At 51.6% G+C, this 26,398-nt stretch overlaps 11 protein-coding genes across 11 annotated transcripts; 7 read left to right on the forward strand and 4 right to left on the reverse strand.

The window, feature by feature from the left end:
• Nucleotides 1-2,201: 2,201 nt before the first annotated feature.
• On the reverse strand, nucleotides 2,202-3,235 carry J7T55_009858 (uncharacterized protein; the record flags this gene model as incomplete). Its single annotated transcript, XM_053143817.1, has 4 exons — nucleotides 2,202-2,449; nucleotides 2,506-2,554; nucleotides 2,623-2,695; nucleotides 3,057-3,235. The coding sequence occupies 4 exons, from the start codon at nucleotides 3,233-3,235 to the stop codon at nucleotides 2,202-2,204; spliced, it is 549 nt and encodes a 182-aa protein (XP_052993377.1).
• A 266-nt stretch (nucleotides 3,236-3,501) lies between these two features.
• On the forward strand, nucleotides 3,502-4,590 carry J7T55_009859 (uncharacterized protein; the record flags this gene model as incomplete). Its single annotated transcript, XM_053143818.1, has 1 exon — nucleotides 3,502-4,590. The coding sequence occupies one exon, from the start codon at nucleotides 3,502-3,504 to the stop codon at nucleotides 4,588-4,590; it is 1,089 nt and encodes a 362-aa protein (XP_052993378.1).
• A 1,267-nt stretch (nucleotides 4,591-5,857) lies between these two features.
• On the forward strand, nucleotides 5,858-6,759 carry J7T55_009860 (uncharacterized protein; the record flags this gene model as incomplete). The annotated part of the gene is made up of 2 exons (XM_053143819.1): nucleotides 5,858-6,328; nucleotides 6,382-6,759. 2 exons carry the CDS (start codon nucleotides 5,858-5,860, stop codon nucleotides 6,757-6,759), a joined length of 849 nt encoding a protein of 282 aa, XP_052993379.1.
• Nucleotides 6,760-7,203: 444 nt separating this feature from the next.
• Nucleotides 7,204-7,893, forward strand: J7T55_009861 (gnat family; the record flags this gene model as incomplete). The annotated part of the gene is made up of 2 exons (XM_053143820.1): nucleotides 7,204-7,591; nucleotides 7,649-7,893. The coding sequence occupies 2 exons, from the start codon at nucleotides 7,204-7,206 to the stop codon at nucleotides 7,891-7,893; spliced, it is 633 nt and encodes a 210-aa protein (XP_052993380.1).
• A 1,603-nt stretch (nucleotides 7,894-9,496) lies between these two features.
• Nucleotides 9,497-10,947, forward strand: J7T55_009862 (uncharacterized protein; the record flags this gene model as incomplete). The annotated part of the gene is made up of 2 exons (XM_053143822.1): nucleotides 9,497-9,627; nucleotides 9,687-10,947. The coding sequence occupies 2 exons, from the start codon at nucleotides 9,497-9,499 to the stop codon at nucleotides 10,945-10,947; spliced, it is 1,392 nt and encodes a 463-aa protein (XP_052993381.1).
• A 2,894-nt stretch (nucleotides 10,948-13,841) lies between these two features.
• J7T55_009863 (uncharacterized protein) lies at nucleotides 13,842-14,291 on the forward strand (the record flags this gene model as incomplete). The annotated part of the gene is made up of 2 exons (XM_053143823.1): nucleotides 13,842-14,112; nucleotides 14,182-14,291. The coding sequence occupies 2 exons, from the start codon at nucleotides 13,842-13,844 to the stop codon at nucleotides 14,289-14,291; spliced, it is 381 nt and encodes a 126-aa protein (XP_052993382.1).
• A 505-nt stretch (nucleotides 14,292-14,796) lies between these two features.
• On the reverse strand, nucleotides 14,797-16,727 carry J7T55_009864 (carotenoid ester lipase; the record flags this gene model as incomplete). Its single annotated transcript, XM_053143824.1, has 3 exons — nucleotides 14,797-15,575; nucleotides 15,636-16,499; nucleotides 16,565-16,727. The coding sequence occupies 3 exons, from the start codon at nucleotides 16,725-16,727 to the stop codon at nucleotides 14,797-14,799; spliced, it is 1,806 nt and encodes a 601-aa protein (XP_052993383.1).
• Nucleotides 16,728-17,634: 907 nt separating this feature from the next.
• J7T55_009865 (uncharacterized protein) lies at nucleotides 17,635-18,995 on the reverse strand (the record flags this gene model as incomplete). The annotated part of the gene is made up of 4 exons (XM_053143825.1): nucleotides 17,635-18,056; nucleotides 18,115-18,188; nucleotides 18,254-18,636; nucleotides 18,696-18,995. The coding sequence occupies 4 exons, from the start codon at nucleotides 18,993-18,995 to the stop codon at nucleotides 17,635-17,637; spliced, it is 1,179 nt and encodes a 392-aa protein (XP_052993384.1).
• A 953-nt stretch (nucleotides 18,996-19,948) lies between these two features.
• Nucleotides 19,949-21,133, forward strand: J7T55_009866 (alpha beta hydrolase fold-3 domain containing protein; the record flags this gene model as incomplete). Its single annotated transcript, XM_053143826.1, has 1 exon — nucleotides 19,949-21,133. One exon carries the CDS (start codon nucleotides 19,949-19,951, stop codon nucleotides 21,131-21,133), a length of 1,185 nt encoding a protein of 394 aa, XP_052993385.1.
• Nucleotides 21,134-21,340: 207 nt separating this feature from the next.
• On the reverse strand, nucleotides 21,341-23,190 carry J7T55_009867 (uncharacterized protein; the record flags this gene model as incomplete). The annotated part of the gene is made up of 2 exons (XM_053143827.1): nucleotides 21,341-21,434; nucleotides 21,593-23,190. The coding sequence occupies 2 exons, from the start codon at nucleotides 23,188-23,190 to the stop codon at nucleotides 21,341-21,343; spliced, it is 1,692 nt and encodes a 563-aa protein (XP_052993386.1).
• A 1,059-nt stretch (nucleotides 23,191-24,249) lies between these two features.
• On the forward strand, nucleotides 24,250-26,358 carry J7T55_009868 (uncharacterized protein; the record flags this gene model as incomplete). Its single annotated transcript, XM_053143828.1, has 2 exons — nucleotides 24,250-24,932; nucleotides 25,248-26,358. 2 exons carry the CDS (start codon nucleotides 24,250-24,252, stop codon nucleotides 26,356-26,358), a joined length of 1,794 nt encoding a protein of 597 aa, XP_052993387.1.
• Nucleotides 26,359-26,398: the final 40 nt, after the last annotated feature.

The raw sequence follows: 26,398 nt of genomic DNA on the forward strand, positions 1-26,398 counted from the left end.
GGAACGATAATCGCTAGTCAAGGAGCTTCAGCTCTCGGTTCTCTCCCTGAAAGTTGTGAATCTACTGATGATGTGCCGTATAGGAACAGAGGTGCAAGTCACACTGTTGCTTGAAATATGACCATAGAACGCAACAAGGTCGTCAAAAGCTCAAGTTCTCCAATATCAGTTCGTTCTCTGAAGAATAGAATCGATGGGTGCATCCGCACAGCCCTCTTCTGTACGTCTGTCTAGGGACTCGAGAGGGCATGCCCTTCGGACCTATTCCTTCTTTGCCTTCTAGCTGCGCTAAACATAACAGGGTTCGAATTATTATTCCGCGAAGGTAGAGACGGAATATACTGGGGCAGGTGTTTGCCTTGGTTTATCGGGATGTTCCCATTGACGTCTACTAGTCAAGCTCTGCCTGCTGCTCATACACCATTACGCCTTTCGTACAGAAGCCGGGAACACGTGCTCTTCATCAAAGTCCGGTAGAAAAGTCATGCACAGCCTAGAAAGATTCGCACATAGACCTTCAGTAATGAATCTTCAAGTGTCTTTACACGGAGCCGACATACGTGCCGCCCTAGTCGCTGCCAAATACTGCGACAAGAAAATCTTGGTCAGCAGCTCGGCACCTACTGAAAATTATATATACCGTACCCTTTAACCATGGTGTACTGATACATAGTTTTTTCAGTCTAATCACAGAATAGTCTTGGCCACATGATTCACCATCACGAATAGCTAAAGGTCCACCGCTACTGTTCAATTATCACCTCATACCAAACTTTCCCTTCGCAAGCTCTTAAGTGCTATTACATTTAGTCCCTTCGAATTTAGTCAGTAAATTGGAAGAGCCTCTAGGTCGTCAAATGGCTGTCAAACAGCCACACCTGATAAGTGCAGACATTCCCACTCTTGCCATACTCACGCATATGTATGAAGTGCGGCTTCCTTACTTCAGATCAGTACTTGTCAATTTTATCGCCAATAGGTGTTACCAGACGGAGAAATCCCGCAGGACCTGCCGAAGTCTCGACGACGGCCTATGGTCGATAGGACGCTGCCTTGTATAAGTTTATTCAATTATATACTGTTCAAGTCATCAGAGGAGGTTCGGGGGCGTCTTATTCATGAGCGGCATTCAAACCACCGTCACCCATTTTCAATCATGTGCGAGATTTTCTACCTGACCCCTGTTCTGATTTGATATTGTATAGTTGACCGCGAAGATGTCTCAAGGAAAATGGAGTCTAGGAGACATGTTCATCCATTCTGTCTCTTGAAACCTCGCTCAAGTCTGGCGAATGTACGTTTCGACCCTTTCGACGAGACTTGCTAATTCTAGTACAGGTTCTCACTTAGGAAACAAGATCTAATGCCTCGTGGGCGTCTTTTTCAACACACATACACTAGGCGCAAAAAGACACGCAACATTTCAAAAACCTTTGCGCTGAGTTTAACAATTTCTTTTGGATCTGATTCTAAACTGAGCTTAACACTCTATGAGTTCCCCCAAAGTGCTTGGTATCATGGACGAAATGAGATGCGGCAACTTGTATACCAGCGAAGTCAAAGAATGAACAGATATCATGATGAAATGAAATTGGCGACTTATGGCCTTGGAATGGAGTTATCAGGAATCTGATGTCTCGCAATCTCCTAAGCTTGTCCATTGCACTTTTCATGATACCGAGAGTGTCTGGTGCAGTCGAATTTGAGGCATTCTAGTCAGTCTGCACAACTAATAACTCCTTCGTCGATTGTGTACATGTCAAGACCCAATGTCTGCACTGCAAATTTCCTAGAGCGATAAACTTGAAAAGTACATAAATATAGAAAGGGCCTTCGTTCATCAAAAGAACGAGTAATGTGAATTTGTTGCTACTAATCTCCGATTTACGATTTACGAGACGAGGCCTCCAGCGCACAGAGATGCTGTGGTTCACTTTCGCTGGCTATGCACGCGACAAGTGCGCGCCAAGAATAATGCTCCTCGCCATGCAGACACAACTATCGTATGTCAATACGACAATTGGGCCCAAGATGCAAGATTTGTGGGCCGTCGCAATGGTACCAGACACATTTTCCAGCCTTACGTCCCGGTTCTCGAATGCACTACGTCAACTGCCATCCGGTACCAGTTATTCATAGATCGGCCGTGCAGAGCGCAAGGCGTTCACGCACAAGAAATGGGCCAAGGCAGTCTTTCCAGATCATCTACAGTATCCTGGAAGCCACAGTCCACTTGGTGGTTTCGAGCCCTGGCCCGTAATCCACTGTGGCGCTCCACCGGATACGCTAAGATGAGGCGTCATTGTGCCGTTGCAAGGGTTGACAACTTCGAGACCAAACATGATTGAAGAGAAGGAGGCGAGTTTGAAGGATAGAATTTGAAGCAAGCGCTGAAGCAAGAACTCCGTCCGCGTGTGGTTGAGGGTATCGTCATGAAGCCGGATCAGCCCTCAGATGGCCCTTTGACTCGTACGAGTGCCTATCAGTGTGATTGGGATTACTTACCCCTCAACAGATCTTCGCTACTGCAGATCATGACGAACGTGATGGCTCGCTGTATATGGATTGTCCATGTACGGAGTTGTCTGGGTAGTCCGAGTTTTAGATAAATCACAATGTTACTTCTCGGAGCTTGACGCGCTTCTCTGGGTCTTCTCCAAGAGCGGAACGGTTTTTGAAGTACCCAATGTGTGCACTACTGTGCATGAGAGGCATTACAGGCTCCGAGATATGTTGCAGGGTTGGATTTACATAAGCTGTTTTGCTTGTTTATCCGCGGGCAGTTTGACGAGGGTTGTAGGTGGAGTATCCCGAACCAAAATTGATAGTGACCATGTGGCACACCGTATCTGGAGTCGACCTGACAGGCTGACAGGGCAGCCCTGGAGAAGAAGCGAGAGTAGCCTGCGGATCCCTGAACTCAGCCTGCCAGGCGCACGCAGATCACTCCACTGCACCGGCGACAGTTGGCATTCTCCTACTCAAAATACCTCCGTGCCACTTGCCATCTGGAAGCCGCTCTTTCGCATGGCGTACAAGACCGCTCTGCGGCATACTCGCTTGTTTTCGCTACCCTTATAGCGTCGCGGTCCGTCGCGCCACTCGCGGTCTTCCGTCGCTCCTTTGCCAAGAAGCCGTGGAGCCCGTTCGGCGACGCTGGACCAACCGATGGCCGCTGCTCTGCAGGGAAGCTAGACAGAGTGCCGACTTGCTGGATCTCCCTGTCCCTGGACATGGGCCCGGTGTCCACCAATGCAAGATTTGAGTGACGCCGGGTCCAGAAAGGGGAGGGCGTCTAAAAACCCGGCGGCAGCCAGCTTCTGGGCCCAGTTGTTAGGTTTTCTCTCCATGTTTTGCTGCTTCTCGGGGTTTTTCAGTGTGAATGTTGAGTGAGTATTTTCGCTCTTTTCCAGGACGTATCGGTCGTCGAGAACTATCTTTCATTCTGTATCCAAATCTTTAGCCTTTCCTTAATCTCACATTCGTTTCTTTGCCATCGAAATGGCTCCATCTTCACTCAAAAAGCTCGGGGCAGCTATAGCCTTCGCTTCCGTTGGACGGGTTGCCGCCCACTCCTCTCCTGACCTCCTGGGAAATGTTGTGGATGCGATATTTGGCGAGGAGCCAACACCAACACACTCTCACACCACGAGCTACGTTACCGGAACATCAACGACCGTCAACGATGCCGGCGAGACCACCGTTGTCGTCGTTGTCGGCACGACGATCTGCCCCGTTACCGCCGCCGAAGCCTCCGAGAGCTCTGTCCTGGCTACCGCGAGTAGCCCCGTCCCGGTGCTGACCACGGCGACGTCTGAGACGGCTGCTGTGGCAGTGACACCATCATCTGCACCTTCAGGCTCTGGCGTAGGCAGCACCTCGCTCCTACAGCCTGCTGTGAACTCGACTTCTGTCGCGATGACTACCAGCACAATCTTCACGACCCACTCTTCGACGATCACCGCTTGCCCTACCGCTGCATCCGATTGCAGCGTTGGAGATGTTACCACTGTTGTTGTTGCGCTTTCAACAACTATCTGCCCTGTGACCGCTACTGAGAGCGCAAGCAACTCTACCGTTCGGCCAACCGCGTCTGGAAATGTCCCTGGCTTCGGCACGTCAAGGACTGGCGCCCTCGGAGCCACAACCTTGACCAGATCTCCATCCCAGTCGACCTCTGTGTCCTCGAAGACCAAGGGCTCTGCATCGTCTTCAGTCCGCGTCCAGTCCACCATCACCAGCTCTAGTGTCGTCCTAACGACTGTCTCTGCCTCCAGCTCGTCTGAGTCGGAGTCATCCGGAACAGTGCTCGAGATGGCCACGGGCTCACCGTCCGATTATTCCGCCATCTACACGGACGCTACCGAGGTCGTGTCGGTCCCTTCTGTTACAGCGACTCCCACGGACTACAGCGGCGCGCTCATGAGCCTCGCTAGCTCGGTGGAGGCCTCCTCGGCGGAGCAGACCGGCAGCAACGGGTGCACGGGCATGGATTGCATTGTGGTGCAGTCGAACTCGGGGGTCAAGAGCAAAATGAACGCCAGCGGGTTTGCGCTGGTCGCGCTTGCTGGTGCTGTGTTCTTGCTTTAGAGGGCTTCCATGGTCAATAAGGTGACCATGCTGAGGCTCTTTGTGAATCGGAGAGGCGGTAAATAGGACAGGTTGCATATATCTCTAGCGACAAATTTCTTTGTACATATACCATAATATCACTGCGCAGTAGCACGCAATAAAATGTCGAAATCCATATCAGCAATCTTGCACACGTATTTCTGTATACATACTTGCAAGCACGGGCTAGGATTTCACCCCAGCACTGGTGGATTTGACAAAGTACCAATTCGACAGGCGCTCCTTAAGAGCGCTTGCAACATTGCTTTGGTGTTGTCCCATGAAACAAGAACCTGCCAGCGTTTTATTTGGGGCTGTTTCACCACGTTGCTCTGAATATCAATGTTTACTAAAATTTCTTACCGAGTCATGGTAGTTGAAGTCGAACCAGACGCACCCTTTTTAATGGAAAGCAAATATACAAGGCAAAAATCCAGGTATGAAACGCCAAATTCAACGTAGATGATAGTTGGCTCAAGCAGGAGATGTGAGGATCGGAACACCCTTTGTCACTCTTCGTCTTTCGATTAACCGCAACCGATCACTGTGCAAACAGACAAAGACTGCATTCATACAAAATTGAATAGAGCCCACTACAATGCATATTATGCAGATGTGAGACAGAGCCCTCGTGAAATGGCTCCTTTGAGGGGACAGCGACCGAACTCTCGCCAATTCCCCTTTCCTGACCCGGAGGCTCAAGGCGCACACAACTCTTCTCGAGCAGCCCATTATGGCAGAAGTAGCTCCAGTGCCAAGCACTGACGAATTGTCGCAGACACTCTCAGCCGCCAGAAATGAAGTAGCAAATTTCACATCATCTATAGGACAGCCATGCGGTTGTGGCGCAGAAGCTGCAGGAAATCATGACCCAGATGCGGTGATTCAATCCCCTTCAGGTGGACGACAAGGAACGGCATATTGCGGTTGCAGCAGAAGAGACTCTCGTGGTAGATCTGTGGGCGACGATCTGAGCAACAGGGCCTTGTGGAGGATGTACAACAGACTCTTGAGGCAAGCCCGCAATCTTGATGCATCTTTAACGCCTTGTGGCTGTGCCGAGAGGCCACCCATGCCTGTGCAAAAGACGGTACAGCGTAACATTCCCTTGGGTTTGATGGACCTTCCGGGGGAGGTTCGCAACATGATTTGGACGTATACGCTGGGTTCAAGCCCTCCTCGGATTATCGAAATAGTGTCTAGGGTTGTAAATCCAGGTGAAGGGAATGCTAACGCGGCAGCCAGCATGCGCCTCATAATAGGCCGACAACAGGGCTGGGGTACGCAGTTCTCCTATGAGCTTCTTGAGGCGGGACAACTTGGAAACGAGTTCGGCTTCTTCGGCGTCAACCATCAAGTCAACGAGGAGGGCGAAGGGATATTTTATCGGCCTGACATGGTATTCTCCTTCGGCCCTCCCCTAGATCCCGAGGAAATATTGAACGTATACCATGGCGTACTTGCTGCGTGGGCCTTCTTCCAAGACCGTCGCCGTCGCCCTGCCGCCCTACAACACATCCGGCGAATGCACCTCGACTTGACCCGGGGCAATTTTACTGGATCTGAACAAACCCTGGTCGCAACGAGTCCTCTAGCCGGGACAGACGGGTCGGAATTTGTGGATCCGCTTCTGGAGCTCATAGGAACTAGTCTTCCAAACCTTCAATACCTGTCCCTGGCCTTCAACGGCTGGCCACCCGAGACGCGTCAGGAGCCGGTGAGTGTCTCAAGGTCCTTTGTGGATTTGCTAGTGTTGACATGTATTATCAGTCAGGGTGGGGCGAAGGCTTTCCTGCGATTCTCGGCGCACCGCCGCAGAACCTGGACCACTGGCTTGATCGTCTGCTCGCGATACCTCCTTTGACTCGGCTGAGGCTGCGTTTGGTCGTAAACATACCCAACGCCAATACTTATGTTCGCTTAGCCACTCATTCCGCTGTATTACGTGCTATACATTTCTTGAGGACGGTACGAGATAACTTGTTGATTAATGGGACCGCACTTGGTGCAACGGGCATCACATTCCGTGTTGAGTATACTACGCGCGGTAATACGGTATTCGAGAGTGACGACACTTGGGATGCCACAACGAGGTCCCATACGAGCCATCTGGATGATGATGATGATTATATTGATGACCCGTTCTGAGTCATACAATACTCTGTGTGACTATATGCAGTCGCAAGATATATCGTCAGGCACAGGGTCTCTCCCAGTGCTCGAAAGGACGATTGGCCAGAGGACCACACTTGTATAGACTGAGAAGCTTCACATTAATGGACATTTCTAGAATGAAAGGGACGAAGGAATACCTTAGTGTAGAAACACCGACTATTTGGGCTTAGTGCTCCGGACGGATATAGATCAAGTAGGCAATCCCGGTGCGTGTGGAGATATTTCTGCCTACTGACAGCACGATTGGCATCAGATCATTATCGACTTCGAAAACTTTATGGCGTGGGAAGAAGTCTCAAGAGTCAAATCACTACCATAGCGCGCGCCATTCTTCCACGTGGGCAAGCATCAAAGCGATCGAGTCGATCTACTTCACGAGCCGGCAGAAGGCCCTCGAGGCATTCCCCGCACACTACCATGGCCGACTCGGCACCATTCACCCTGTCGCGCGCTACCGAGGCCGACATGGAACAGATAACCAGACTCTGCTGGCTGTCGTTCCCCCAGTTCGTGCGGGATGTCTTGATGGGCTGCCCCACCGAGGACGACCTCCCGCGATCGGTGAAGCGCTTCCAAGAGGAGATGCGCGAAGACCACTACTCAGTGTGGATCAAGGTTGTCGACAATAGCACGGGAAAGATCGCCGCCGCCAGTAACTGGAAGATCTTCCCCGGCGCGACGGCGCCCGCTGAGACCGATGAGCAGCCAATCCCTTGGCTGGACGACGAGACGCGCGAGAAGGCGCGGAATGTGCTGAATGAGATGAATGAGGCGAGAAGGAAGGCTAATCCGGGGGGGTTTGTTCGTGAGTGTTTTCTGAGCGGGCAGGATGGCTGATATGAGTACTGATGATTGCATACAGACTTGCACATCCTTTTCACAGACTCGGAATATCGTCGTCGGGGGGCTGGTGATATGATGTTGCAATGGGGTACAGATGTCGCAGACGTCCTCGCTGTTCCCGGTTGGGTAGAAGCTTCACCCGAAGGCAACCACCTGTATAGACGCCACGGGTTCAATGATGTCGCCAACGTACCGAGCGGTGGGACATTCATGAGAAGGGAGCCCAAGCCTATTGCAAGGGCAGGCGGCCGTGTGAAGGCTTAGATAGTGTCATAAGCACTTGGCCCCCGATACTACGTAAATTTCACTACAGAACCCAAGAAGTGTTTCTGAATCAAACCCTACGTAAATTATTGGGACCCACTATCATGAAGGCGGCAAGATACGTTGTGCTGCTGTTGATTACAACCCATCTCTCAATCTTGACCTGCTGGGCTTTTTGCAGCTTGCGCTTACCTTTATAAACACATTTCTGACTCAAGTGAAGGCGGGCTTCCAAAATTTCCAGTCAGCCGTTCGAGCAACGATGGTTTTGTGCCCCTTGTCAGTATATCTTCAAGTCTTACTTACCTCCCTAGTGTCTTGAGATGCCCGCAAGTGATCCACGAACACCAACAACGGCGCCCCATGTATGACGCATTCTCCCAGATAGTACCTGCCTTTGGCCACTCTCCGACTAATTGCTCCACAAACGCTCCCCTTCGCACCATCCATGGTGTCAGACTGATTGACGATGAGCGTGATGCCGGCAGGCTCTAGCTAAGGCCCCGGCTTCATGCTCGAGATCAGCCTGAACTTGCCGCCGAGAAGCACAGCAAGCAGCACGACGACTAGGGTCACTAGAGCAGCCCACTCACATGCCAATCTTTAAGACTAACAGAGCATTAATACACCAAAAACACTCACGGAGGGTTTGGACGACAAAAGATGGCCTCAATACGAGGTTGCGGAGAAGTATAATCATCAGAGATCAGAGCTGAAGCTAGATTGCGCAACTTCAGAACGTTCAACTGACAGATGACAGGCCGTATATACACTTGTGACAGTGAGATAAGGAGATCGATCCTCTAATCACTTGTTCATTGCCTCAATGAGCAAGATAGCAGGTTCTGCGTCGCCATTGGTTGAGTCCGGACTAACATTTGAAGGCTGTGGAGTTCTGAAGATCCCTAGGATCGATCAGGAGCAAGAGCTCATTCGCCGACGTATAGGATCGTTGATCCATATGTAGCGTTTTGGGGCCTCTTCTGTACACAGACTGAATGAGGAATGTTCAGCTGAGAGCTGATCATCGCTTGTGCGCCGGCGGAACCAGGCCGGAGAGCTGTGACCGGTGAGATGGGGCTGTCTTCCTTCCAAGCCACCAACCCTTGGCACAGGCGTACCAAATCCCTGTTTAGTTGAGTAACTTATGCAGATGATCATTCATTTTTGAAAAAGGCACCGAAAGGCTTCAACATTACCCTATAGATCCACATCATACGAAACGAGTAGTAGCACGCTGAGCTCTCAATGGACATCGTGAGCTCTCCGTGACCAGCCACTTCCCTGGACTAATACAATTATTCTGATCAATCTTACGCTAATGCACGGTATCATTTGTACATAAAAGGGCTTTGCAAGGAGCAGAAAAACCTGAGACACCTTCCTCTGGCCAAAGTTCGGTAGTATGTGCATGACGAAAGGCTGCATGTGACCTTGACGTGTACCTGGCCCTGCCCATCGTTCTGGTTGTGCGGCTCAGTGTTGTGAGAACAGAACAAACGGAAATTTCCGAAACATCCCTACCCAAGCTCCCTTGAGCTAGATGTGTCCTAAATAATTGCCACTCTCTAGCCGTGAGTATATCAAGCATTCTTGTCTATCAATGGCCGAGCCCCCCACAGCGGAAGAATGGGAGGATCAGCGAAATACGATCATTGGTCTTTACATTGGCGGGTCGATGTCTGTGCCGAGACTTCGGCGTTACATGCGATCTCAGTACAATTTCGACGCCTCGTAAGTATTTTCGTGGTCTACCCGCTTTGAAAGTAGGTGCTGAACTGTAGTATACACAGCCCGAAGATGTACAGAAGTCGCTTTCGAAAATGGGGTGTGAGAAAATACACGTACCACAATTGCTCGACAGCCGTCACGGATGAGACGTCGGAACTTGCCATCAAGCCAGCGGCCAGTCGGCAACCAGTAGCCATCCCAGCATTCTCCTCCCGCGTTCAAGGACAGACCAACGAGTCACCTAGTCCGTTTTGGCACTATTTAGGTCCATCTCTAAGAGGAGTGCAGATTCGCCACCGTGTCCATGGCATGCCGCAGCCGCCAGACATTTTCTATGTCCCAGAAAAGTGCCTGAAGCTATTACAGTCGTATGTGAAAGGTTCTTCCGAGGGTATGCATTGGCCACGCGACGATCACGGCAGCTTTCTGAACGAGGATGTTGTCCCCAGCTGGTGCAGTCCCCTGATGTCGGCGGCTTGGGTCCTGAAGGAGGGAAAATTGGAATCAGCGACGATGCTCTTGGGCAAGTTCATTGACCAGTCCCCTCGGCAGCTGGCGCGTCAGGATCCATTGATCTTCGCATTCGTCTACACATCTGTCTTATTTTTTGCTCCGAATCATCCCCGCATCGCTGACTTCTTACTCCGAAATCTACGTATCGCAGCTCAGAGGCTTCCAGACGCGGAGGGTCACCCACTCCGCACCCTGATCCTGCTACTATGCCAGCTGGGACCTGCTGGTATCGTCCAGAATGCGAGTAGGATATTGCTCGCTTATGTCGAGTTCATCCAAGCGGAACTTGGCGCTGCTTGTCCTCTTGTACAGGATATGATGTCCGACGCTATAATGCGACTAATAGCGGGCCGTTTGATCAGTGCTGAAACGGCGACGGAGCACATTCGCCGGATGATGACAGCAGCCGAAGCGCAGGGTTGGCATCGATGCAGGTACTATCTGCAACTCAAAATGCACCAGTCCATGGCGTACCTCAATATGGGCCAGCCCTGGTACGCTGAAGCGCGGCGTACGGCCGAAGAAGTTACCGAGGACCAGTATGCTGATTTCCGAGACAATGGGCTCAACATGGACTACCACATGCTAATGTGCAAGATCAATGAAGCCGAAGGGCGCTGGGAGGACGCCAAGCTTTCGGCTCTTCGGGCGGTGACAACAAGCATGAGTCACTTTGGGAAAGACTCGGATTGGGCGGCCAATACCCTAATTGTTTATCGAAGAATTCTCAGACGAATGGGGGAAGACGAGCTTGCTGAAAAGGTCGCTGAAGACCGTGATTTCGTCATTGGGAGACTCTGTGAGAGGTGAAATACTGTTTCAAGATCTCTATATAATGTCGAGTTTTTATTTTCAGTTCCATCGATCTTCAGAAGAAACCAGTCTAAATAACCTTGCAGCAGTTCAGAAAGGCGATGGCGCCTACCTACGTGAACGGTATGATCATCCTATAGCAGAATGGTGACAAACGTTTTGTCGTCTTCGATCTGATTATGACGCCTTCAGCGGCAGTATGTAGTCCACAGGGGGGCAAAGGAAGGAATTGTTAAGTCAAGCTGATATGGGAATCTGTGGACACTCTGAAACTAGTACGGACGATATCGTTGAATCGATGCCTTAATTACGTTGAAGAACATGAGCAAGCAGAATTTTCCGATTTTCAGTTCTTGGCTTGTGGTACTGATAAATGACAATTGAAGTAAGATTTTCAAATTCATCGCAGGCAAGACTTGTCTAACAGGTGGTGATCAAGGCAATGGTTTTGTGTCTGCCGGGCATTTCGGAAAATCTATGTGGTGGTTCGAGCGGATTCATGGACATGTTCAGCACAATGTAACTCAATTCCGAAAGAAAGGAAGCACCCAAGGATTGAACCAATCTCTAACCAAACAATCTGTCATCATTCCGAGCTGGCCGGTTGCCGGGGTAAATTAGGTCTATTTCCATATGACATATTTGCTTGTAGGAAGGGTTGGAGATTTTCTCGCAGTTTGGGTCAGCAGTATGCTCAACGCTCATGGTAGTAGGGTCGCAAATGATAACAATAAAACGTGTAAAGGATTGCTTACTGGAAAGAAAATTACACATGTGCAGGCCCCCTCGTTGGACTACGCCGTAGGAAGGATCGACGAGGTGTCGCAAGGGCTTTCATCAGACAAAGCCACCGCCTGTGTCACCCGAGGTATCAAAATTCAGCCATGCCTCAGTATTGCACTGCTCGAATTTTCTAGATGAACCATATCGTCCCAGAGCCACCGAATGTGGTCACAAGGCTGTCTTTTCTGGGCTTGTCCAGGTCGAAAATACATAATGGAGTGAGAATATCGAGCAGCGCCTGGAAACAGCCCTTAAAGACCGTTCTAGAGCCTCAGCATCAATCTCAGGACATACTGATGACTTTACAGCAAATTGAAGGAAAGCAATATCGCCTTCCTTTAATCGGACGTATTTGTCAAAAATTGCTTGGCAGCCCCCACGAACAACTTCTCCAAGCTGAAACGGACAAAAACGCATCACACGGATTCAGGCAAACAAGGTGGCGCGCTACCATGGACCGGTGAACAGGCCAAGGGAAATAGTCAGCAAGTGAATGCGAAATTTGTCCCCGATTTTCTGATTCTGGGACATTTTCGATTCCGAGATGCAGACCTCCTGCCTTTCGTCGACACTTGCATACGGGAAAGCGATTCATCCTCCGGAAAGAAGCTCAGGGCACAGGCAAGGAAGCGGAGTAGAAGGCCGCTCTGTGTTCAGACCTTGCAGCCCTGCAACGACCCTCCAGCAAGATATTACGAGTCCTCATTATCGTCCGTTGGGCTGTCTTACTTGACATTGCCCCAATGACGTTTATCACGGATCAAATTCTACTGACCTAAAGTCTTGGCCCAGATGACTACCGGCTTGCAGCTCGGAAGACCTCTGTAAGCTTATTGGTTATGAGCTGCATGCCCACAGAAGACGGTGAACTATTGGGACAGGCGAATCCCGACGGATGAGCAAGGAACGCCACAACAAGTAAAGCGCAACGGGAAGCAGCGGAACTCGGTTTGACATGACCGGACATGACTGTGCATCGGCTTCCGGACCGTCTGACTTCGGTAGAACGTGGGGGCCGGGGTTCACCCGATCAGCCCTACGGAGATGAACCTGGTTTGCTACAGCACCTTCCCCTTGGCACTTATGTTGTGTCCCGTCAACTCGGGTCAGGCACACATAGCCGCGCAGAAACACCTCGGCGACGGACGACGGATATATGCTTTAGCGAGGCGTGGGGTTTACCGATAGGGAATAGAAAACAGAGAGCGCTTCCGTAGCTCGCCGGGAGGCTCCTTAGCCGGGAATATATTGAGAAGATGCATTGAATTCCTATGCGAGCTGCTTTGAACGTGTTAATCCCTCGTGTTCCGACAGCTTCAATAGCTTAGAACCTTGATGCTAGGGCATGCTGAAGCTCATCGTCGTTACAGTCACACAAGGTGGGCATCAGCCGATGCTCACTGATCAGTACTAGATCAGATCCAACCATGCTAGCATCTCAAGCACGAGGAGGCCGTCATATGAGCCACTCTCACCGTACTTAAGTGCTTGGATCATCATCGTAATCATATCGTACGTAACTCCTCTTTCCTCTGACCACCATGAGAGCTTCGAAGGCGAATGGCTCAACGACAATCATTCGTAATGCTTGGTGTCTTAGTGATTACACAGCGCGCAACTATAGACATCAGTATAAGCAGTTTGTAATTCTGAAATGTGTGTTGTGGATATCGTCAGCAACTCATGAATTGCTAAGAGCTGAGCTATGGCGCCCGGGTGTATTCCTGTTGGTTGAAGCCCAACTGATCCTTCATGTAAATGTAATGCATGTACGCCCTTCCAAGAGCCGGTATTGCGCCACGCGCCGGCCAAGGCAGCTAGGGAATCACTGATGGCTCGTCTCAACAGAACAGGAGCCTTGTCATGAAGTCCAGTTGGAAGACGGCCGCTCAAGACGTGAGGTTTATTTTCTTGTAGGATGCGGTGTAGATGGTCGCATGACAGTGTCCGGGCGCTGGGACCTTCCGGCAGACAAGTATAAAGAGGTCTACTACTCCATTCCATTTTTCATCTCATGTCTGTCCTTCTGCATCATCTTCAAGGCTGTCGTACATAAAGACACCAGCTTCGAGAACTCAAACTATCTCTTTGAAACCACCAAAGTCAAAATGCAGTTCACCTCGAGCCTCGTCTCTCTCCTCCTCGCTGCCGTTACCACCGGCGTTCAGGCTATCCCTGGCTCGCCCGTTGAGCAGCGTCAGGAAGCTCCCAGGATCTACGCCAAATTCTGGAACGATACAGCTTGTGGCGCAGACGGCGGTGCCTGGGTCGAGGATACTGTGTGGCTTCAGGAACCCTTGGATGGAAGCTGCATCGATGTTGAAGTCTGGACCACTTTCGCCAGTACTGAGATAGTGTTCAACTCTGCAACCCACGACCGTACGTTAAAACCTTAACTCATCAATGTTCAAACCTCAAGACGTTCCCGTACTGAATTTCTTCTCACAGTCCGTGCATACTCTCTCGACAAGTGCGATGAGAGCGGTAACCACTATGACGTTCCTGCCGGTAAGACTGGCTGCTGGGCTCAGTTCGTTGATTCCGTCAAGTATCTGTGAGACATATAGATTGCTTCGCTGGAATTAGAGGATAGAGTACTGGGAGTGGGATACGAATAAAACCAAACGATGGTGGTACGAAGATATTCGGGCTTAGACATGGAGCCTCAGGGACCAAATTTCCACGTTATTATAGTCATATTCTAAACATTCCTTATTATCTTAGTTAGAAGAAATATATCACACCCCGGGGATTTCGAAATCAACGAACCTGTCTATATGTGCGAGTTGAACCCAGCGAACAATTGTTATCAAATCTTGAAAATTTCAAACGATGGAAAACTGGAATAAAATTATCAATAATTCTTTTTCTTAAGAAAAGCCAATTTGTGATCAAGTTGAATTTGAAAAGTGAATAATTCTTTTTGATCAATTTTGAAACGATTCTATCTTCACTTTTATTAAAATCAATTATGATGAACTTTTAAAAGCCCTATATTAAGCTTCAACCCTTTGAAAAGGTTAATTATGCTGTGATGTCTTGCCTGTGGCTCTTCTAAGCTACTCAAATCAAGAAGGAATCAGGGTGATCATTGAAGAACTGCATGGCCTCGAGACGCCAGTCATCCTTAACTACCTCCGGTCCGCTCTCCTTAAAGTTGAACGTCTCCAGACCACCCTCGGAATACCTCGGCCAGTTGACAAGGTCCAGACCATGGTTGTTAGGGTCGAGAGTGCGAATAAATGAAATAGCGGTCGCTTGATAGGCCTGGGTGTTCTTGCTCAGGGCGTATGGCAAGCCCGCGAACATGTAGAACCAGACATCAAAGGCATGGAACGAGCCGAGCACGGGCAGGTGCGTCAAGACGCCCAAGTCAGGCAGCAGACCGGCCGATGGAATGCTGACATCGGTAACATAGTTCCAGACAGCCTGCTCTGAGGTGTCGTAATGCGCCAGAAGACTGCGGCGCTGCGCCTGGAAGCTGAAGTCGCCGACCACTGCGGCCAGACGCTTGAAGTTGGGGGTGACGGCATTGAGGGCGCCGGTGTCGAAAGGGGATCCCTGACTGGCATCCGACGGGTAGAGTTCCAAAAGTCTAGCCATCTCAGCATCAGTAGCCTTGGGCCACCAGATGTCCTTGAAGTATTTAGCGAAGTCCTCATCTGTGAGGGTCTCGAGTTGAGCGAGCAGGGAGAATAAGGTACCCTCATCGCGCATGTCGCCAGTGACCAGAGGCACCGAGGCCATCTTACCGGCTGCAGCCAGACGGTGAGGAGAATCCTTGAAGTGCTTGCCATCGGGGCGGATAGTCCATGTCGAGGCTAGGGAGCGAGGTCCAAGAACTAAGAGCAGTATATAGTCAGCAATGTTTTTGAAAGTCAGAGAGGAAGAGAGTGACTGACGCATTCCCTCGTCGTTGACCGACGCAATGATGTCGTCGAAATCGGCATCCTTCAAGCAAGCGATCTTGTCCGTGACATTGGTGCACCCTGTCCTCTCAACCATGTGGTCAAAGAAAGGCTGAGCGCGCTCGGCAGTTTCAACCATGACGGGTCCGCCAGATAGAGCCATCGCACCGCGGAACAGATCAGACGCGCCCTCTCCCTCATCCCACAGCAAATGCGCCACAACAGACCAGCTCCCAGCCGACTCGCCCATGATAATGACATGGTCCGGGTCCCCACCGAAATCAGCAATATGCTTCTGGACCCACTGCATGGCAACTCTCTGATCCTCAAGGCCAAGGTTCAGAAGTCCGGCCTCCTCCATCTCCTTCGACGCAGAGAAGCCGAATGCATTGAGGCGGTAGTTGGCCGACACACCGATGATCGGTTGCCCAAGGTCGACCGAGGTCCGCACCAGACCGCCGACGTTGTAGTTTGGCACGGTGCCGCGGGTTGCGTCTGTCTCGCTGGTGGCTGTAAAGGGACTTCCAACCTCGTATCCACCACCGTGAATCCAGATAACCACGGGCAGTTTGTCTCCCTTGGTACTGTTGACGGGCGCTTGCACATTAATGAGGAGACAATCCTCACTTCGGGTCTGTCCGATAGTGTTGAAGACCGTGTCGGCCAGAGAGCCGACGACGGGGCCAATTGCCGTGCCCATCTCGCCCAAAATCAGGCTGCTAGACGAGTTCATGGACAAAATTGACCCCGCCGTCTTTTGCGGGCAGATTGGGCCGTAGCTACTACCATCGAACTCGCCCAGCTGCTCAGTGTAGAGCTGCGAGTGTTCAAAGCGGCCGGCCGAGGCGAAGGGGATGCCTTGTAGATGTTAACCATCCATCTGGATAATTAGAGTCGTGCGCTCATGGCTTGTTACAACGCACCTAGAAACTCCTTAATGTTCCCATTAATCCGTCCAGTGATGTTGGCATAGTCGATCTCTACCTTCGGGCTCAACCCATCACGAGGAGCAATAGGCTTCGCAACAGCCGAGGCAAAGTTTGACGCCGCGAGGAAGGTCGTAATGCCTGTCCACTTCGACGCCATATCAGATCAAAAGAGTGAGAGATATTTTTAGGCAGCGCACTTGGGAGTTGATGACTCAACTCGCCAGTTGGATACAATGCAGAGACGGAAGCAGACAAGCGAGGCTCTGACCTGTCAAGAATAATGTCGCTACATATACGATGGATAGGACTCTCTATGCCCAAGGGGAGCATTCGATAGACCTAATGAGTGTCATCTGGTGACCCATTCACCCATTATGCCGGACTTTCCGGACCCTCTCAGGTCAATCATGATCGTCACTCAACGTGCCGCAAAAGTTCTCAAAGGACGGAATGTCCTCCGTGTGAACACTTTCTAGTTTCCACTTGGATACAGCGTTGAGATTCGGACTGCCTTCTTAATTAGGTTTGAGACTGCCTGTGTATGGCATTTCAGGTTAATTCATAGAAGGCGGCTGATATTGAGTGAGATTCTGTGCACTGCCCCCTTATTTGAGATTTCACCATCGCTGGTTTGAAATCAAGTGGAAGTTGCCGGCAGCGATCGACCGCCAAATTACGTTGTCCGAGGGTCACGAACGTGGCAGTCATTTCGACACTAGATTGTATTTCGACGAGAGTGGACACCCAAGACCAGGATTTCGACTTCGAGAGCGGACGGGGTCCGCTGGCTTCAACCTCACTCGGGGAAAAGGAGGCGTCCATGACTCGGACTACGTAAAAGCTCCGAGTTGGGGACCGACACTTTAGAGAGTTATGTATGCTGAAACGCTGCCATAGGCAGTACATATGTAATGAAAAGTAAATTCTTACAGAGCTGAGACGCTCACAAATTAGCATCTGACTGACTTTCATCGTAGAAATCAGCGAATTCAGATATAGAATTCGTGAAGATAGCATGTGAGTGCAAAGTAAAAGTACAACAATTATATGGCAGTATAAAGCCCCTATACGTGCTGCCTCACGTTTCGCTCTTCCTGCCAAGTAACATCCCTCTGGACAACGATAGTATCCATGGGTACTTCATCGCCAAGCTCTTTTCGTGTAGCACTGAACTTGGTTGCTCCGGACACCGAGTATGTCATACCGCTGCCGTGGTGCAGGTATTCTTCCGAATCGTTGCCTGAGTGGAGCATCTCGTGGTTTACGGAGCGCTTGAAGTTGTGGTTGGCTCCAGCCCGCGATCCGCCGCCCGTGCCCGCGAAAGCTCCGGGATTTGATGCAATTTGGTTGGACTTCATGTCACGGGTTGACCAAGGAGTGCCGTAGCGCATCTTGCGGTACACGGGCACGAGAGTAACTGCACAGGCGCCGATGATGGCGACGTAGATCTCCACGACGGTGGCAGTCCACATGAGGGCGTATTGCTCTGTTCAAAATGGTCAGCTAATAGGCTCATCAAAATTATGGGAAATGGTTGTGCTCACGGGTCATGTCTGTAACACCAGTGGAGTAGAGAGAAGCCAGAGAGCCGAAACGCACAAGACTGGCAATTACAACGCTGTTTGTGATCTATCGTTAGCACATGATGCCTGATTTTACCATGATTTCCGAGTGTCTACTCACATGCTGCCTAACGCGAAAACACAGCAGATGCCCACTCTCTTGCTCGAGCTGACCTGCAGCTTCATGGTCTCGCGAATTGGCAGCACCAGCGTCAAGACATCGATCACGCTGTTTGCGATGGAGTTGCCCACGAAGTAGAGAATCAGATCAATGCAGGTACCAGCTCCGGGGTTGGTCGTCTGTTCCCATGTGTACGAAAGAGGACGGCACTGTAGGCAATTGGTGATGAAAATGGCGAGAAGCCAGGCAATGCATGCCCCTGACAAAACATAGATGCCCTTCTTCATGAACGCCGTAGGGAAAACGCGCCAGTAGAAGGTCAGCAGAGATAGTTTGATCAGCGGCGAAGAGAAACCGTAGCAGAACTCAGCCGCGACGACACACTGCAACGTGGTCAGCTTTCAGCTCGTTCATCTTTTTTCCGGAAGCACAACTCGCCGACCTTCAGGAAAGTGACCAACTGCATTGGATCCTCGGCCATGACCACCACGATACTCCGACCTAGACCGCCATTGACTGTGGCCTCGACAGTAATGGCGCAGAAGGCGTGATTCACGATCAAACTGGCCAGCGCCAGCCAGTCATCAGCGCCCCATCCTACTCCCGTGAGTTTCCGCGCCCAAAATCGTCCGGCACAGGTAATGGTCGCTATGATCGCGAGGATTATATTAATAGCGATGATGGCAGTGTCTGTATGATCGCCAGATTCCGTTGTCGTTGTTGTCGTCGTCGTCGAAGCCATTCTGTCGGGATTTCCAGGCTGACCTGAGCCATGGCCAGTCAACAAAAAGACGAAGTAATCAGTTCAGGTGTTGACCCGCGCCAGAAACGTACAGCAAAAATAAAGAGGATGCCTTCTGCCCGTTTGGTGGGGAAAACCGAGTTAATACCCACCATCTCCTTGTCTTGCTGACAGAGAAATTAAAGAAGATTCATCAGAACACGGCAGATCCCGCGGTGTTCGTGGTCTGAGCGGTTCCTGGTCCGGCCGGCCGGGTGAAGCTCTTGAGTCGTAAGGTGGGATTCGGAGGCGACTATGCAAGGAAGACGTTCCGAGAGATTCATCGCATGAAACTGATCTACCCACCATCTGGGTCGACTACTCATCGGCTTGGCATGCGTGTACATCGTACATGCTAGTCATGTGATATCCACTCTACATACTCCTAGACTTCATCCCGAACCCAAGAGCACACAAATACCAAAGTCTATCATTTCAAGCGTCCCAAAAAGCCAGGTTTTTTGTACAAGTGCTGTTTGGCCGAGATTGTGCTTTGACAAGAACGGCATCGGGGCGGGCTTGACAGAGGATGGCGCATATTTGTTGATCCCAAAGACTCGAAACTAGATGCCGAAATGCAGCCGCGAAGTCAGGAGAATGTAAGCCCGTCGCTGCCAGGGGAAATGAGACGCAGGCATTCGCGATGTTGAAAAGTCCCCGCCGAGGTGCCTCCTGAGATCGCAATAGGAAAGGCGAATACTGTTTGTAGCATGATCTGTTGCTGTAGGTGATAAGCAGCTACCCTTCCCACTTGATCCATTTGATGAGCTTTCTCAGGAACTTTCCCCTTTTGTGGCCCTTGTGATGGGCAATATCGCGTCGAAATTCCTTCATCCACTGGACACTACCGTTACGTCACCCAAGACATACCTACACACCATTGTTTCGCGGTAGCCGCATCGCGATCTTTCAAGATGGCCCTCACCAAAAGCAAGGGCTTCCCGATTCTCTCGTACCAGCCTCTACGCTTGTTCTATCAGCTCTCCGGCGCTCTGTTCATCCTCTTCCGTCTTCCCGTCTGGTGCGCCCAGGCTCTGATTCCGGCATGCCGCCCTCACCCAAAATGGGGCTTCAAGCAGACGCTCATGGCACGCCTAACACGGAACATTGTTGATCTGTATTCGAACGTGGGAATCACCGAGACGCACACCCTCACCCCGGGCAAGGAAGGCGACCGCTTCCAGATCGCGGAGCCGTTCTCGTCGGAGCACTACCGCGGCATTTTAGTCTCAAACCCCAATGTAAAGCCTACAACGGTTGGTGGAACATGGTTCTCCGAGAAGCCTGATGTCGAGAAAGGCTTTGACGGCGTCGTGGTCCTGCAGATCCATGGCGGCGCTTTCGTGCTGGGCGACGGCCGCACAGGCTACTGCGGCTTCATGGCCAAGACACTGATCGACAAGGCCGGGGTTGGTGCCGTCTTTGCGCCGCAGTACCGTCTGTCTGGCTACGGCAGCGCCGGTGCTGCCGCTAATCCTTTCCCCGCCGCCCTACAAGACGTTGTCACCAGTTATTTGTATCTGACCCAGACTCTCGGAATCCCCTCCCGACGTATTGTGCTCTGCGGCGACAGTGCCGGCGGCAACTTGGTGATTGCGCTGCTGCGCTACCTCGACACCTTCGGGCTGGACCTCGGGATCACTGCCCCGAGTTGCGCCGTGCTGATCGCTCCGTGGGTCAACCCCCTCGCCAGCTTGGGGCCGGACTCTGTGTACAAGCAGCACGAGCATTGGAGCACCGACTACCTGCCCGTGTCCTTCCTTCGCTGGGGTGCAAAAGTGTACTCGTCTAGTGTAGCTGACGAGAACTTGTTGTATGTGACCCCTCTTAACAACCCTTGGAAAATTGAGGTTCCTGTTTTCGTTACCATGGGCGAGGCAGAGATTCTGGAGACGGACGGCACTGCATGGTGCCACCAGATGCAGGAGGCTGGAGGCAATGTTGAGGTGTATTACGAGGAGCATGCCGTTCACGATACATTGTTGATGGGCTCCATCATCGGCTGGGAGGAGAGTGCGCAGGTTGTGGCGACGACAATTGGTGAATTCTTAACAAAGGTACAGAAGGAGACGGATATAAAGGCGGGTGACTCGGAGTAAGTAAGGGAGAAACTTAATCTATCGCCCTTATAAAAGTTTTGTATTAGTGTATAGACACCGTACTGCCTCCTATTCATCGGAATCGGCTCAGTTCGCCTCTGTGATCTCTCCCAGGGTAGCCACCCCGTCCAGCATCGACGCGGGCAGAGTCTGCTCGATCAGGGAGATCCGTTCACTACCCGGAGCGGCATCCATCACCTGACGGCCTTAGCACTCGAAGCCGTAGTCGCCGATAATGGCGGAGATGCGTTTGAAATGCGTGTACAGAGCGTTAGCATCGCCGGTGCCGAAAGGCGAGCCGCTAGTCTGGTCGTTTGGGGCCACCAGGTGGTGAGAAGGCAGTCTTTAGCTTCTTCATGATGATGATTTCCTCAATCTTTCTTCTTGTCCTTCACAGACCCCCATTCCATCGTAATACTTCCAACCATCGTTGCACACGCAAGGCCCACAGCTAGGTACCAAGTCTGCATCAAACTCTGATCAAGGATTCCTAAAGCCTTTTGAAGCTCATGTTGTCCCACAAGCGTCCTCAAATCCGTCAGACCCATCTGGTTCACTGTGTTGGGGCTTAGCCCAGGCACCAGCACCGTCAAGTTCTCGCTCAGCCGATTCAGGAAAATGGTCTGCGCGATTGCGACAAAGACCGCAGGCCCGAAGTTCTGAGCAAAGTAGATGATCGCGATACCCGTAGATGCATCTTTCACGGGGAGCACCGTCTGGACGGCGCTCTGCGGAGCATTGAAGCCAATACCGCCGGCGAAACCCATGGCCAGAGTGTAGCCGACGATCTTGTCCACGGATGTGCTTGTCGTGAATGTGGTCATCAAGCCCGCGAAGACGGGCATCAACGCACTGGCGCATAACATGAAGGGAGCGTAGTAGCCCAAAGCACTAACACCTGCGCCGTGCGCCAACATCGCAATCAGGAAACCGGCAAGGAAAGGAAGCATCATCAAACCGGACTTGGTGGGAGTGTATGCGCGGACGGACTGGAAGTACGTTGGCAAGTAGTACTCGAATACATTCATCGCGGCATTGGTGCATGCTGCGAAGACAAAGCCAGCCAAAACTGACCGGTTACCCAATATGCGTGGAGGGAGGGTGGCCTTCTGTCCCCGGCGCATCTGATCGTAAGCAAACAGGGCAAGTAGAACCGCGAAAGTGACCAGCAGTCCAATCACAGTGCCACTGCTCCAGGGATACTTCGTTCCGGCCCACGACAGCGCGAGAAAGAGCGAGGTCAGGGACGGAACGAAGAGCATGTTGCCAACCAAATCAAGCTCGACAATCTTCTGCCTGAGAGTCAGGGGCGAGCGACCCTTCAGGTCGATCTTGAGGGCAAAGAAGATGATAATAAGGCTCAATGCTCCAACCGGGAGATTAATCCAGAAACACCATCGCCACGACACGCTGCCGACAATGAGCCCCCCGATCGAGGGCCCAGAGATGTTTGCCACCAGCTCGAAACCGTTTAGAATGCCCACGATAAGAGGCCTCTTCCTCAACGGCACAATATGCACAAGCATGTAAAAGCACCCCTGGGTGACCCCGGCGGTCCCAAGCCCGCACACAGCGCGGCTGACGACAAAGACCATCGACGACGGCGCGGTGGCGCCGAGGACGGACCCCAACATGAACACGACGATGCTCGCCATGAAGGTTGGCCGCAGTGGGAACAGCTTGTAGATCTTGCCGAACATGAAGGCGAAGCTGCAGGCGCAGAGCCGGAAGGCGCTCGAGTACCACCCGACGTCGGCGACGGTGTGGAATTCGTCCGTGATGGAGGGCACGGCGGTGGCGACGATGGACATGTCCAGGCCGATGAAGGTGAGGACCATGGCGTAGCAGGCCATGATCAGCCAGAAGCGGATACCGGTCGGGTAAGTCGTCTCGTCTTCAGCGGCGACGACGCCGGATGAGGGCCCGTCATTTGGGATGTCCTCAATACCCAACTGTCCCACGGGCCGTCCCGGCCTGGAAAAGGGCGAGTCATTCTCTTGGCGACTGTCGTTCACTAATACTGGAGGCAGAGAGACTTGGATTACTTCAGTGGCCATGATGACCTCACTGATTCGGTTGCATTGCGGAAAGGTTCAAGTTTCCTAGGAGGCTGATGCAGTCAATTTATAGCTTATTTTTGGTATCGCGCATGGGAGGCGAGCTTCCGATGTTGGCGACAGCCTGACGCAGGCGCTTGCAGAGGATTGGCAACGTGCAGCTGGCACAATTGAGGGAAACCATCATGTATTCCGACAGGAGCTGCAGACGAAAGTAAGCACAAATGCTGATTCGGCCGTTCCTTGGAGACACCGGAGAGACATTGTTGACGGCACGAGTATCACGCCGTAAGACGGAGGAACGATGGTGCTCCGAAGAGGCATCCGGCAACGCGGCAAAGATGGTGAAATGTTGTGAAGCTCCCGAGGTCGCATCTGGAACATCCAAATACAGCTTGACCTGCATATACTAGCAGGTGGATCTGTGAAATATCCTTCTTTGTGACGAAGTCACTCCGACAGTACAATAAAAATGGTTTCGCCTGGGTGGTCTGCATAGGTCCTCGACATGGGTCCTCGGTATTCCATTGCCGAATGTTTGTATCTACCTGAATGAAGTTTTGGCGTCCCTGCGAGCTACGTCTGAAGTCAACATATGTGAGCAACTATGGGGAGTACTGACCACTAGACAATCAGACGATTACATTTCTCATCGTCACTTTCATTGGCTTGCTCTCGATAGGTCACAAACTTGCATACCGATGAATTTTATGGTTATTTACTCTAGGAGAAACACCACGAAATGAAATGAAGGGATGAACCGCATTGACTCCCGGCCGAGTTGATGTCACCCCCGTCATGGTGCCAAGAAAAGCCAAAAGCTGGTCAAGCCCCCTAACCAAGCATGGATAGTGACGTGACCTAATTTAAACTTCAGCCATTCCCCGTCCTCGGGGCCCCATCACCTATCGAGGACCCAGCTCTAATATAGCACGCTAACAAGAAATCAAGGTAACGCCAAATGCCACCTGATATAGACAACAAATTAGCAGCTCCTAGAAAGGGGTGTCCTGGAGGAGAATAATAGAGCCTCAGAGCTCCCTCACGTGCATTCGCATCATGACTTCACCCTTTCACATCTCGAGGGGCCTCGACATTTGCATCTCAAGCGGTTCATCCGGCATCACAGTCACGCCTAGCAAGATGCGCCCCTCGACTTGCAGCTCCACGCTACCGCTCATAAGCCTCTTATGGCTCGCCCTCACAATCCACCTCGCACAGTCATGGGGCTGGGGGCCGTACGACAATGAATGGAGGAAACATATCAAGCCTGTTCACCACCCGGAGCTCGTGTACCGTGTCGTCGTCCCGCGGAACGGAAGCACACCAACCTTCAGTGGCAACGGCACCCTGACCAGGACAAATGCGACGGGCTCTATTCCTCTGACCACTGCCAGGCCAACGCCTGTCGCCAACTCGAGTATCGATACCTCGTGCGGCGGGACCTCTCCCTTGTACAACCTCCAGGTATCCCGGGCCGACGGGAGCATCTTCAACGGGTGGTGGCTCAAGCTCTCAGGCAACCAGGCTCTATTCACATCACAAAAGGAGAAGGCGACCGGGTTTGGCATCAACCAGGGAACAAAACATCTTTGCATACCGAAAGCCGGAGATTTCCCATTAATCGCGATTGTCGAGACGAGGCTTGACATCGGCCCGCTTTATTTCCTTGACGCCAACTTCTCGACGGGCTACAAGCCGGATTATGAGCCCCTTGAATGCAACAGCTTGGGCGGCGATGGGTCACAGCTATCATGTGCTCAAGGGAGGAGGACGACTTGGTCGGGTTGTGGATTGCAGCTGGAGTTAGGTTCTGGGCCGATCTCGAACGGGACAGGTGGTGCAAGTGGCCAGAATTGTTCTTCCATCGCTATTAATGCGTTTCAGGCATAGCTCGCTTTCGTGGGCAGAAACGACAAATAATGATTAATGATACCAAACTCTGATAATACTGGAGAATTTTTGTTCTCAATCTCTTTGTTTATGCTTAACCCCGCGCGTCACATGGCTATTGAACGCTGCCTGAAAGGTACGTTGCCTGGACTTGTTGATTCTAGTGGGGTCCAAATGTCACTGGCGTACAAAAACATCGCAGTTGACGCCTCACAGCCAGCCTTCCGGTCCTTTCCACTTCTCAGTAACAGTAACATCACAGTGACTGAAGACTTCATCATGGTCCGCACCCGAAAGAAAGAGTACGACAAGGCACTGCGCCACCAGCAGCAGTCAGCAGCAGGGCAGACCACCAATGTGGCTCCAGTTGCATCGGAAGGCAATGAAAATGACGCGTCTGAAACGCTACTCTTTGGCAAGAAGATGCACAGTCGGACATTCACCAGATTTAGAGAGCTGCCCATCGAGCTGCGTTTGATGATCTGGAAATTTGCCATGGTTCCTCGACTCGTCATGGTCAACTTCAAGGATGCAGAGACGCGCAGCCAGGCAAGAAGACGCAAAACCCAACGGAGCAGCGAGATTCATGCCATTCCTGCTTTGCTCGCAGTCAACAATGAGGCACGAAATATCGCCATTCGTACCTACACCTGGAGATTTACCATTTATATCAACTTACGCCACCACGGCCTTTTCGGGAGGGGTGAGTGGGAGCACGCCCGTGCGCGCGTCGTCATGTCACCCGAGGACACCCTGGGATTCTTTCGCTGCAAAGTCTACCACCGCCGGACAGTATCTGTCTCGGGGTGTAATATCGAAGAACCAGACTCCAGCAGTCCATGGGCCAGACACCCTACTATCACAGTATCACCAGTGTCGCTTCAGAAGGTGGCCATATTGGGCTGGGCCATCAAGTCGAATCCCAGGATCGTCAAAGCTCTCAATTCGAGCATCTGGGATCTGGATTCGATACTTCATTCCGACTCTACCGGTGCTAGGACTTTGCGTCCGCCGCATGGTCCTTGGCAATGCTATGACGAATTGGCGGAGTTCCACGAGAAGCGCAACATCGTGATTCGAACCGCCACAGAGGACAAGAGCTTCCGAGAATGGGCAGAAAATTATGTTGCAACACGTCGTCCGTATCACACGAACCCCTATCAGAAGGTCAAGAATCAGGACCTCGACATCTTGGCCTGCGAGTTCAAGAATGGGAAGCCAGGTGCGGTGAAGTGGTCGACTTTCCGGGACATGCTGTCTTCGGTGCACACATGATCTCGTGGCTTTGGTTTGGTCGTTGCTAGTTCAGGGTTGA

Source organism: Diaporthe amygdali, assembly GCF_026229845.1.
Source record: "Diaporthe amygdali strain CAA958 chromosome Unknown NODE_15_length_991109_cov_64_707514, whole genome shotgun sequence".
NCBI lineage: Eukaryota > Fungi > Ascomycota > Sordariomycetes > Diaporthales > Diaporthaceae > Diaporthe > Diaporthe amygdali.